At 45.4% G+C, this 12,989-nt stretch overlaps 1 protein-coding gene across 1 annotated transcript in view; it reads right to left on the bottom strand.

Moving 5' to 3' along the window:
• The window catches only part of LOC120838375, a 205,381-nt gene that overhangs the window by 28,970 nt on the left and 163,422 nt on the right, over nucleotides 1–12,989 (bottom strand). Inside the window, exons 7-12 of the mRNA XM_042286456.1 lie at nucleotides 11,819–11,880; nucleotides 9,418–9,569; nucleotides 7,244–7,396; nucleotides 5,004–6,599; nucleotides 3,143–3,244; nucleotides 357–470 (exon numbers count right to left, since the gene is read on the bottom strand). Coding sequence (XP_042142390.1) covers nucleotides 357–470; nucleotides 3,143–3,244; nucleotides 5,004–6,599; nucleotides 7,244–7,396; nucleotides 9,418–9,569; nucleotides 11,819–11,880 — 2,179 coding nt within the window. The remainder of the gene's footprint in view (nucleotides 1–356; nucleotides 471–3,142; nucleotides 3,245–5,003; nucleotides 6,600–7,243; nucleotides 7,397–9,417; nucleotides 9,570–11,818; nucleotides 11,881–12,989) is intronic.

Raw genomic sequence — 12,989 nt, 5'->3', positions numbered from 1 at the left:
TTTGGCTTCCACCAATGACGTCGAGACTTCCTGAATTTTGCTCAATTTATATTTATTTATATAGAAATACAACCAGTTCGATCTGGAACCTAAGATGGAAGGGTGCTTCCAGGGGTCGAAAATATGCTCAGTTTGACGGTGCCGGACAGAAAGTCGTCACTGTGAGCCTGGTGATGCAAGTCGTGCAGCATTCTGATCGGCAAAAGTCACATTCAAGATTTTCTTTTAAGAAGACCGTTATCAAAGGGTTTTGTCTCGCAAAAATTGCTACAACAATAGTTAAGTTTGCTTCAGAGATAGCAGGTAAAGCAAGGGTCGCTGCTTTCATAATGACTCAACATGGCAAGGAGGCTCACCGCAGCTTTCTTCGTCTTCACCATTGGGGCAGTCCCGAATGCCGTCACACTTCGCCGATGCCATGACGCAGGTACCATCAGAACACTCAAAGTTGGTTCCGCACGATTCCGTGCCTACAAATAAAGACATCAGGAAACGTTTAGTGCAGGTTAGTCCCTGACATTGCTATGTACTCAATGCTCAATGCCATCCCAAACATTGACATCCCCACCCTGTTCCACCATGCCATTGCTACCTTGAAATTGTCCTTTATGAGTCGTGGAGTTTGTGAAAAGTTTTGAGGGTAGCACTAGGATTTGAATTAATGATGCCTTCACAAGCTTAAGCAAAATGAGAGCAGCAATCTAACCGGTCCAAGTAATTTTAGAGGACATTCTGAACTGGTCAAAAATACATTTTGCAGCAGTACCTTTCAAGTAGATACTTGAAAGCTACAGTGCCTTTCAAGCACCATGGTTGCAGTGCCATGCTTGAAAGGTACAGTACCTTAAAGTAGAAAGTACCTTTCAAGTACATGCATGAAGTTTAACAACTGCAAATGCTGTGATTTAAGCTCCTGAGCAACTAAAGAAAATGTCATCTTTGGATTCCTTTTCTGGTGCCACTGCTCAAATCAACATGGTTATATAAAGGCAGTCTGAAGTTAATTCACGTTAAAAGGAGGCAACTTGCCTGCCAATGCAGTATGACTGCTAACCTACGGTCATTAAGGCACATCATTCAGTAATGACTGCATGGCGGTAAAATTTTCATACATAGTGAAGTGTAACCACTTGCAGAATTCATGGTGTGACAAGCAGTTTAACTCCACGCAGCTAAAAACATTGAGCCACTCGTGCAAATCAACTTAAAAGCACAAATTTAGGAACAATAATTGTGACACCAGCGTTTTCGATTAAAGAGCCCAGTTACAGAAGCTGATTACAGACATTAATAGATCGAGTTCACAACATAGGCACTTTTGAATGGTAGTTTAAAGTGCTGAGCCAAAAACGACAGGAATGACTTCGGAGTAGTGAAACAATGTTTAGTATAAATGGCAAGTTCCAAAGACTGCATTGAAAGTGAGCAATTTTTGTAAGGTTATAAACAAAGTTTTCATCATTCAATGGTGCACCTGAACCACATTTTTCATGTCGGCATACTTTTAAGGCGCTACACAATCAGTGTTTGGGTTCTTATCATAATTTCTTAATTGAACAACAGCGGCTGAATTTGTGAGGTTCAGTGAATTGCAGCTACTTACTAGCGAAGCCAAAAATATTTTTCATATACATATCCACTGTGCCCAGACAAGCTTACATCCAAAGATGTGATCTGCGATCTGGGGAATAGCCCTACCAAACATCAAACTTGCAAAAACACTCCCCCCCCCCCCCCCCCCCCCCTTAAAAAAAAATTAAAAAATCACGATTTGTAAGATTGTAAATGCAACCGGTGCATCCAGTATTGCAGCTCAACTTATACATTTTAACAGTAATTGCAGTGCTATGTCATAACACATAGACATATGCAACATTCACATTTAAAAAGCTTTTCTTTTTTTTCTTTTTTATTTCAATACTTGCCGCGTTTGAGTGCACCACCTCGCTCTGCAGAACCAGCTTTCCCCCAAGCACCGCTGTACTGCGGCGAAGCAACACGACGAGGAGCCGGAGGCGGCATAAAAACACGTTTGGAGAACATCACGCTGTTCAGAAGACATCTTCCTGTTCGTAATTTCTCCGACTTTTTCGGGAGTGTGTGTGGGTTATGAACACATAGCTTTCCGACATTATTCGCCATTCGTTGGTCTCAAGGATCACAGTTCAACGTGGGCAAGTACGCTTATGTGATTCAAATGATGTACGAGTTACGGATGAACCGTCAGTCTGGGGCCGTCGCTTTCCCTTCCAGAAATTTCATGTTGTGGCCGCTAAGTGCTGCGGTCGCTAAGAAAGTTACAATCACTGGCCTGGTGGCACAAGTCACCACTCAGCTAAAAGGACTTAGCCTATCGATTCGTCCTCTTCACAAGGTCGCTAAGAAACAGCCATGCCGCCTCGCGCTTTAATCATTTAGTGCCGTTACAGCTCTGAGTTAAAGAACTACACCCTTTAGGTGGTGATCACATTAAAATGTTCGTACCACACGGCCGTCATCACACCAATCTGTGATACTAGGACGGCAGAAGTTTCTATTGAGACGCTAAAACAACACTCTATACTCCACCGAATGCATCGTTATCGGGTATCAGTAGGGACTTTTAGCAAACCGTTATCGTGTTCCGCACACCGCACTAGCGGAGCCTTCGAAGCATGCTTTTAAACGCGCGCACCGCGGTCACGGTATCACTCGGGAGCGACATGCTTCAAAGGCTCCGGTCGTGAGGTACGCGGAGCACGGTAACGGTTTGCTAAAAGTGCCTATTGTCGGATTTATCCGAACAGCGATTTGCTAAAAGCCGAAGAAACGGAGCTCTAACTACTCCTTGTAACTGCATCAACGGCTAGAGGCGCGAGACAGCACGTGCGAATGCTATCAGCCTGCCCTTGTACACCCTTTTAATTGCAGTCCACGTAAAGACAGGGCGAAGTATAGAGTATGCTTGACGGTGACAGCGCAGGAAAAATCAATCTCATACCAGACACTCAGGAAGACAAGCACACGCGCTGATGTATGGTTCACCAACTCGCCCAAGCTTCCATCCTATAGAGTTTGCTTATTGATTATTCTCTATATAACGCCTGATGGAACGCGAGCCATCGTAGGATACAGCAGCCATTCGAAATGATACTGCACTCACAGTTCTCCTCGTCCGACGCTCCAGGACAGTCTTCAAACTGGTCGCACAGCAGCTCTTTCTTCAAACAAGTGTGGCTCGTCTCGGCGGAACAGAAGAATTCCTCTGAAACACAGCCGCCATAACCCGCGGTAAAAACACACGGCAACGAAACGCTGTATACGTGTGCGCAGACACGCCCGTTTCAAGAAACGAGGAATCGCGAATACAGAACGCCGTCCGCGCATTGCGTGCGATTTGTGCCAGAACGCGAACGTTTTGACAGAAGCCTCTCTAATTGCTTCCATCGCCAAACAAAACAAAAATTAAATTGGTTTTATTGGTTTCCAGTCGCAGACATTGTCTGAATACTACTACTACTACTAATAATAATAATATAATAATAATATGAATAATAATAATCTTTATTAGCTCAGGAGAGCGGCGGCACCGCAGAAAGGCAACAGCACATACTACGGAGGCCTGCGATGCTCTGTCTAGTGATGGTGATTATGTGATAGCATTGTATACAAGATGAGAACATTATATATACGAGATGATAATATTCGCAGTTTATGATGTAATAAACATAAAACCATGCTCGAGTAAACAAAACAATATCGGCAAAATAGATCAAAGGTTTGTGATCGGTGTACCCGACCAAAGAACAGCGCACGTATTCTATAACTCGATCCGCGCATCGCACGGACGACCCGGACGGCGCGGGCGATTCGCAGGGGCTCAGGGATCAGTTTCGGCTTGATTTCCACATACACAAACAACTTCCATTTTTTTATTTTATTTTTACGAAGTTTTTTTTTGTAATTCCAATTTATACTGTAACTGTTTCCATATTAAATTTTTTTGTGTAGTTTTCTTTAATGAAAATAAGCTGTTTTATTTTCATAAAACAATAATTGACGAACGCGTCCTTTAGAAAGGGGTACTATTAAATGTTTTTATATCAGAAAGTTGTTTGATTGACCATGCTTGCATTGGTCTTGATATGCACCCGATCGACGATATTGCTTTCTTTACGGATTTTTTTTTTTTATTAACGGGAAAACACGTTTTAACCTGTTACAACCAACTCCGCTCATAAAGTGAGAATATTGTTCTTATAGTGCATTGCTACGGGCTGACAAACCACACGTTTACAACTTAACACGTCGGTTTATCATTCATGCGCATACGTTTTTACTGTGTGACTTCACGTTTAGAGCAGTAGATGGCCTGCCTTTAGCACGAGTCCAAGCATCATCGAAGGCAGGGGCATCCCAAAAAGATGTCCTGTCCGTAAACGGCAGAGCGAGAGTAGCTCATTTCTTTTCCTTTCGACATCAACTTCTCAATGGCGAAAAAGGGGTCATATGCTCAAAAATAATCCAAGGACAAGTGGACGACGACTACGCAGGCTACGCAGAGTACGCGTGCTAACACTTGCTAAATAACAAAACTAAAATGCTATATTTATTTATTTTTATTTATTTATTTTTTTTTTGGGGGGGGGGGGGGGGGGGGAGTAGCTAAGGAAAACGCGGGAACCACTTGAACACGAGTGCTGCGTGCGAACTACAAAAGACAGTTTAACGTGCCTCCGGCAGTCAAATCACTAGAACTCATTGCCATCGTGCAGCTGTATCAGTTTGCGTTGCTTTTTACGCCCCATGCTACCGATGCTAAAATAAGAGAATCGTTATGGAAGGCGAATTACGTGCCACCATGGGTGCTGACGATGCTGCTAGCGAGGGATGTGCACAGGATGTGCACAGGCATATTGGAAAAAAAAGTCCAGTGCGACTCTGCACTGCAAGCGCTGAGCGTGTACAGCTAGCGCTATAGCCTGCATCACAAAGAGAGAGAGAGAAAAAAAAAAAAAACTCACCGGAAGAGCAAAGGGTCCTGAACACGTCGTCCGTAGTGTTGGCTATGGTCTCGTTGAGGAAGTCCATCGTGGACTCTCCGTGGTGGGTCATGTTGACGCCTTCCGTAGCCATCATGTCGTCGTCGCCAGAGAAGGAGAAGTTTCCAGTGTTGAGTAGGGTCCCGTTGGCTGTCATGTTCCAGGCGTCGAGAGTGCCGTTGACCACTTCCACGCCGTCATCAGAGAGCGTATTGTTGTTCATAAAGGTCAGGTTCCTCCCCATGGAGTAAGTCCGGTTGCTCACGTTCACCTCGGGATCCATCTCGTCGATGGTCGAATTTCCGAACATGGGGTGGGTGTCGGTCCTGTTCGTAAGGTCCGCCGGCAACGTCGTGCTTTCGGTCATGTTGAACAGAGTTGTCAGTTCGAGCCCGGCTGTTGAGTTCAGTGGGGAGTCGGTTGTGGAGGAGACGGTGACATTCAGGATGGTCTCGTTCGTGTCCATCAGAGTAGAGTTGAAGAGAACCAACATGGTAGAGTTCATGTCAATGCTCTGGTCTGTACTGTTTCCAAAGTCTTCGCCGGTATCTCTGAAGATGGAGTACATTTCGGTTGTGACAGTTTCCGTGCTGTTGACGGTGGAGGTTGCTGTGGTATTCGCCAGCGATGAACTGATCACTGTGGTCGGTTCCTCGGTGGCTGCTGGTTCCTGCGAGTGTACCATAATCGAAGGTATGGTTCCGAAGCTTTCGCTGCTGTTGGCGTTGCTCTCGGTAGTTGTACTCACATCGAACGACACTCCAAGCACAGGAGACAGCGTGGTCATCCAAGTGTCGTTGGCGCTGGCCGCAGAAGAGTTTGAGGTGGTCATCTCAACAACGTCAACCGTTGAATTTAGGTTCATACCAGTTGTCATTATAAATATTGTTGTCGTATCGATCTCCGACGTTGTGGTGTCGTTTTGAAGTTCTGATCCCAAAGTGAAATTCAAGACACTGCCTTCAGTGGTCGTTGAACCCAAAACACTAGACATGGTACCTTCACTTGGATTTTCTGCTCCACTGGTACTGTTCTCTGGGATGAACATAGCCACCGTCGTCGCTTGATCAGATACAGTTGTAAAGTTTGATGCGAACGTCGTGGGAACGGGTTCAACAGTCATAAACGTTGAATTTGGCTCGGTTCCTGGTGTCGTCACCATCGTTGTTACCGCCGTCGATGTTTCTGTTGCGAATCCATCTGTCGTGGCTCCGGTCGTCGTAAGGTTGAAGACAACAAGTGTTTCATCGGTAGTTATTGTCGTGACGCCCGAAAGAGAAGTTGTGGTTGTGCCATCAGTGTTCTCTTTGGTCAAAGCCGGCAACGTATTTGCGACTTCTGTGGTTGCAAAGACGGTGGTGGCTTCAGTGACCGTGGTCGTCGAAGGCGTCGCCGTTGTAGGGACATCAGTCATGAGTGTTTCCGTTCGGGCGAGCGTTGCGTCTTGTAAGGTCGTAGAAGTCCTGTCAGCGGTCGTAACAGCCTCAGTCGTCAAACTCGTGGTAGTCGGAGCCGCTCTCGTTGTCTCTGGCAACGTTGGCGAGGTCGTGCTTTCGTCAACGTCTGTTGCAGGTACACCTTAAAATATAAAATAAAAAAAGGATAAGTCATCAAAATGCAAAAATAGTGGTATGTTGAGCTTTAGAACAAAATAAAAGATGGAATTCGGCAAGTTATTTCTGAGGTTGTTGCAGCTTGTCTTGCGTTCAAGGACAGCGTAAAAATAAAAACCAAGAAGTGCACGGTGAACGGTCATATCCATGTGATCAAACGGAATGCACTTTCTATGCGGATTTTTATTAACTGCTGTCGTATTTATCGTGTGCTAGCGCATCACAGCGCGACTGATGTTCACCGCGTACACCATTTCCTTTCTATGTGTACTACCTGTTCGCAAAACGGCAGCGAACTCCGGGCAGAAATACACGGCGCAGAAATAGTCGCAAAGAAAAGCCTCTTTGTTTAATAGTTTCTCTGCCCTTGAAGATGACCGTCGATGTAATTAACATCAAAAAGCTTATACAGATCCAACAATTAAAGGGGGGGAAAAAGAGGGGGAGAAACATTACTTACAATGACACTTTTTCTCACACAAAGCGACGAAGAAAAAGCAAAGGGATGTAAAGAGAATGTGTCCAGATTGAACACTTCTCTATTTTAAGGCCGGGTTACATCGGGTTGGGGAAGCTATAAGTTAGTATAATTTAGCTGCGTTCGCTCACCGGGAGGCACGGTGGCTGGTAGGGTGCAAGCGGTCGCGCTGAGCCTGGTGGTTCCGGGCAAGCACACACAGGACTTGCTGCCGCTAAGGTAGTCCCACTCACACGAGCTCTTCACGCAATCTCCGTTGTCGAGCTTGCACTCGTTTGTCGCGTCTGAAGCAACCAAGTGATACCGTTAATACGGGGCTTAAAACACCTCTCGTTTCGTGGTGACTGCAAGCAAATCGAGAAGCTTGGGATGGGTGCGTAGCTCAGAATGGTAAGCAAGGAAAGCCGCCTGGTTCGAGAAACGCGTAATTACTACGTTGCGTTTATTCCCTCGATGTCCTTGTAGCCCAGTTATCGACGACCTTGAGATGACACGGATGACGGGGCTTACGTTCTAGAGTAGACACGTGTTGCATCATGTTTTAAATTCTTCTACGCTCGCAGAAGAGTTGGTAGATCCGAAGAGCAGAGACCTACGCGTGGTAGGGTGACCCAGAAAAGACAAAACCCATGCACGCTCCATCACGTATACAAGGAGACGTCACGTCAGCACACTTGGGTTCATCAGGCGCAGTGATTGGACAACATAGCCCGAATGGATGCTGATGCAATCGGCCGCATCCAATCAGCGAGCCGCGTTTGGTCAGCAAGGCTATGGTCGACTACAAGTCGAGAATGTGGCAAATAAATACCACTATGTATTAGCCACGGTCATCGAATCGTTCCGCGAACCAACCAGAAAAGGTTGGCTCAGGGAGCGATGACAAGTGATGTGACCCCAGCGTGACGCTCTCGTGGCTGCACCTTGTGAAAGCCTATTGGTGCATCGCGGAGGAACAGTGACTGGCACTAATGAGGGTGTGGAAGGAGGTCCTGAGACGTTTTCGTTTCTTTTCGTTCTCATTCATGTGGGTTTCATATCTGGTACGCGGAACGAAAAAATTGATAAGACAATTTAACCTGGAATATGCCAGAAAATACAGGTGAGGCAAAACAAAAAATTAGGTTGTGTGTATGTTTATACAGCCTAAAACTTGGTCTGCACCAACGGGCGACGAGTCTCCCAGCTGTAGATGAGAAATTTAGCCAGTGCAGTACAACCGCTAGCCTGCGGTCTTTAACATGCATCAAACAGTAGTGATACACGACCGCACGCCGGTACGATGCAAAAAATGTGTGACAATCGTGCATTTTCCGTGGACACCTTCTAGCGGCATGGAGATTCAAAACGATGTTTTAACGCTTCTCAGAAGTGACGACATTGAAGGTGGCTGCGCCCTTAGTAAATAGGTGTCTTGAATCCCGGAACTTCCGGTATGCGGGAAAAACCATCGTTTTTTCTCTCACTACACCACCGGAAGAAGCTCACGCTTTAATCTCGACTCTCTGTCATTCTTGTTTTGCCTTTTCTGTATTCTTTTACTTGTTCCAGAAAGTAATGCCTCACTTTTTTTTTTTCTTTTCTTTTTTTTTTCCATTTTGCATATTGGATTTATCAACCACGCGGCTGGGGTCGACAGCAAATGACTGGGCGCTGCCATCTTTGTTTACTGGGCTGTGGAACGCGTTTTGCGCATGCGCATGTATCCCTCTTCCACGAAATCCGAAACGCCACGCATCCGTCCAAAGTCCAAGGACTCGGCATCTTCTCGCCTGGAAAGGTCGATAGATCGTGACAGCTTCAGAAACGCAGAGCGTATAATGTTTACGCTTCTCATTTTACTATTCGTTCTTCGGCATTATGATCGGCCAATTCCACAGTCTTTTTGGCTTTGGTTCTAAGATGCCTGGTGGGTGCGTGTAGATACAGATCAAAAACGCTTCATTGGAGTACTGGGCCGATATCGTGATGCCGGATTCAACAGTGGGACATTAACGTTCATTCGGCCAGTAAGTACTGAACTAAGAAAAGTTGCGCCCTACTTTTCTTAAGCTGTAGGTGAGTCTATGCAAGCTGGATGTACCTCGAGTCACCAAGGGGCGTTCGTTCTGTCTTTTCTCACCTTAAAAAGTGACGGCGCAGACAGAGGAAAAAAAAAATCAGACTTGTTTTTCTGAATGGTTAGTTTCCGCAACGCAGGATCTGCTGACGTTGTATTGTGACCGATGTTATATTACCGCGTGTGTACAAATGGTGACGGTCACCCGCTGTCAGCATCATGAACGAGTAGATGGGAGCAGCTCACCCAGCGCGACGATCGAGTTCAGGTCGACGGTCTTGCTGCCCAGAGTGCCTCCGTTGCTGGCGACGTACGTTCGGATGGTCTCCTGCACCTTGTTGGCCGGCAGGTATCGGTCTCCGCTGACCACCACGAAGGAGACCACCACGCTGCCTCGCCTGCGGCGCCCCACAAGATCATGTGTAAAGAAACACTGAACTCCTTTTATTTATTTTTTTGCTGTTCGATTAGAACACGCATGTCACAAAATACGCCCCCCCCCCCCCACCAAAAAAAAAAAACGAAAAAAAAAATAAAAGAAAGAAGCTAGTTGTGGCGCGCTTCTACAGGGTATGTTGCCGAAAAAAAGTTGGTGTTTGTTTCACTGCACAAATAAACTATGCCTGGCCAAACGCGCATTCTTCGCCCAAAATGTCACGCTACAGGTCCTGTCGAGATTTTAAGGTTTCAAAGCTAACCGTTACTTATTCACGAGTTATAAGTGCTTTTCTTAAAAATTTCAATGGGAAAATAGGTCTTCAATTTCGCCTGTTTTCGGTAACTGGCGCCATTCAGTCCCATGTGTTGGAGAGTTCTGTAAGGCCGCCATTTTCCCATAGATTTCATAAAATCCCTTGTAACTCTTAAATAAGAAAACAGTTATTTCTGAAAATTTGGCATCTGCTTCAGACCCCTAGATCTGCATTTTGGGTGGATAATGAGCGTTCGGAGATGCGTAAATTATTTTTGCAATATATATATTTTTTTTTTTTTTATGGGGAAGGGGCATTTTTTGTTTTGGGTTGGCGAGTCGCCTCTCACTCAGGAGTCTCGCAACATAAATATTGCGTACATGTGTTTTTTTTTTTTTTTTTGCAGGCTAAGTTTATTTTGTCGCAAATATTTTGGGGGGAATTCGGTGCTTCTATGATCGATTCCGAAACTAGGGTTGTGCACTTCATTGATTAGCCTACCGATTAATCGATTAATGCTTTAATCACGATTAAACCTTTTCAACCAACAAAAACTTTACAAAAAAAAAAAAAAAAAAAAACTCTCAAAATTTAACGCTTTCACTAGGGAGACGTGGACGAGTGTACGCCTGTATGAAGGCAAACTTTAGGTGAACGTTTGACCCGAAGCAAACTGTAGGGTCAAGATTTGTAACTTCCAACAAGTGGAGAACGTTACACGTGTCCCAGCCACTTAAAGGGAAGCTGAAACACTTCTTGAAAAAAACGAGTTAGAGGTGAATTCTGGCGTATTTTTATCCCGTGAATCTGAATATTACTTTTGTTTTCCCCGAAGATGCAACTAAAAGCGAGAAAAAGCGAAAAAACATTCGACCAGTCGTGACGTCATACTAGGATCTTCGGGCCTCCAAGCGCGTGTCGCTCGTGTGTTCAGCGCGTGCAACGGCAAGCTTGCCAGGTATATTTCCCCGCACTGACACCAGTCGTGACGTCTCTTTCTGACCTTTTTGAAAATAGCAAGAGTGCGCGTGCATAGCTTTGACAGGCGCTGAAGATGCGCGAGAGCAGATATTCCGAACGCTCCTAGTGTGACGCCACGCCCCGGGAAGGAGGGGCTTCGGCGGTACTTTAAAAATTAATTTCTGAAGCCACCGTGCAGCAAATTGAAAAATAATCTTGATATTCCTGATCCTGGAGGTAGAATGAAGGCCATTGAAATGTTTTTTCTCAAATAGAGAACCGCTTCAGTTTCCCTTTAAAGGGCAACTCCGCTCAATTCCGAAGATTTCGGGATAATGAGTGATTTCGAATTAAAAAGCCATAGTAAAAGACACTACGTCTTTTGCTTCGCGAAAAATGGGATATATATTTTTAAATCTAATTTTAAACACGAGCGGAAATCGAAACCGAAAGTTCGGCTCCGTCCGGCAACATTGGCCTCGGGCCGCCAAGTACATGGCCATCACGTGGTGCGAGAGGTCACGTGATTCTCGGCACAACGACGGGCGGGATGGGGGCGGGCGAGCGTGCGCTATTTATCACAGATTCGAAAAAAAAAAACTTTTTTTAGAAACTATTGTGCATAGGAATGAACGAAACCGATTAATCGACTAAGTTAATGGATTAATGGGGAGTATATGCGATCTTCATGGCTGAGTCGAGCCATGGAGTCAGTCGAGAGTCACGACGCCAAGTACGCGGCAACGCCAAGATGGACGCGTTTGTCGCTTTACGACGATTCTCGCGGTGCTTCGACGTGTTTTGCCACTCGGGGTGTGTCGGGGAGCCACCAACGATGATGTCGCGCGCGAGCCTCGTCGGCGGTATTGGTCGAGCCAAGCGCTCGACTGAGGCCACCGCGGTGCCGTCGTCTAAAAGACGGTCGGCTCGAAACGAACGCGGGGCTAAAAGGGAAAGGTTCGAGGTAATAGACAAGTGACGACGGGATGACGTACCTGTATTTCAAGATGTCTATCGTTTCAAATCGATAGCCGCCTTTTCTGAGAATACCTTCAATCTGTGAAGAAAAAAAAAAAGATGTGAAATTATTTTAGCGTTTGGATCGCCCCCGTAAGAGAGATGTCAAATTCCACCGTAAAATTAACGCGCATATTTTCCTCGAGATAATAAAGTAGATAATAAAAGAAAGTGCGAAAGTTTTCAAACGGTTCGAGCATGGGCCAGGCTTGTACACGGTACTCATAAAAATTAATAAAATTACTCGTAATCGATTACTTTTTGGAGTATGTAGGAAGAAAGCGCGAGAGTGATCTGATTACTTTTGGGAAGTACTAAAATTGCTCGTAACCATTACTATTTTTTTTTTCGGCGCCATTTATTCCTGCAAGATTCCTACGAAGGAATCCTCGAACCAACTTACTACCAAAATTTGTGGATAATTGATGCAAGCGGTTCATAATTCGGCGATTCTAATCCAACGCTGGACAGTACGGAAGACCAGTATTGGAACTGGCAGAATAATCTGTCGTCTTAAAAATCCGAAAGTAATTGGAAAAGTAACGAACTCGTTTTATTCAAGTAACGGCCAATTACTTTTCTTAAGTAATCGAGCGATCTAATTAAATATGTTCCGTCCAAATTTAATTGTAATTTTAATCGATTAATGTTTTTTTTTTCGACTAGCGTGTACAAGACTGGTATGTGCTGGGGCAGCGCTGAAATTTGACGCTACATCCGGATTGGATGCTTCGCTTAGATATACGTCTTGAACTGTCGCCGCTCTAAAACCCCAAACGCAAGTTAAATAAAAAAAAACTAAAAAAAAAACAGGAATATTCTTACTTATGACGCAACTCGGTGATGAATTCGCCGTATGTAAGTTCAGTCGACACCTCCTTGTCGGTGTCCTCTAACGAAAGCCAATGCGGGAAGGACACGACTGCTGAGTCGGCGCTCGTGTTCTCACTGCGAGAGCACGAGCGCCGACTCACTGCCTGATTGGTCCCATTTACCTCGTAGCGTTGGCTACCTTGCTTCGAGGAGTGGGCATGATTCACACCTCAAGAATGCTGCGGCTCTAGACTTAGTTAACGGAGCGTCCCAGTCGGCACGCTCCGTTAACTTGGGCCCAAATCTTGTCTTTGGCGAGTCTAGGGTCCCTGGTTT

This window comes from Ixodes scapularis, unplaced genomic scaffold (assembly GCF_016920785.2).
Source record: "Ixodes scapularis isolate PalLabHiFi unplaced genomic scaffold, ASM1692078v2 PGA_scaffold7__128_contigs__length_106722199, whole genome shotgun sequence".
NCBI lineage: Eukaryota > Metazoa > Arthropoda > Arachnida > Ixodida > Ixodidae > Ixodes > Ixodes scapularis.
Note: the sequence above shows the minus strand (reverse complement) of the source record. Positions and strands in the feature narration are given on the sequence as shown.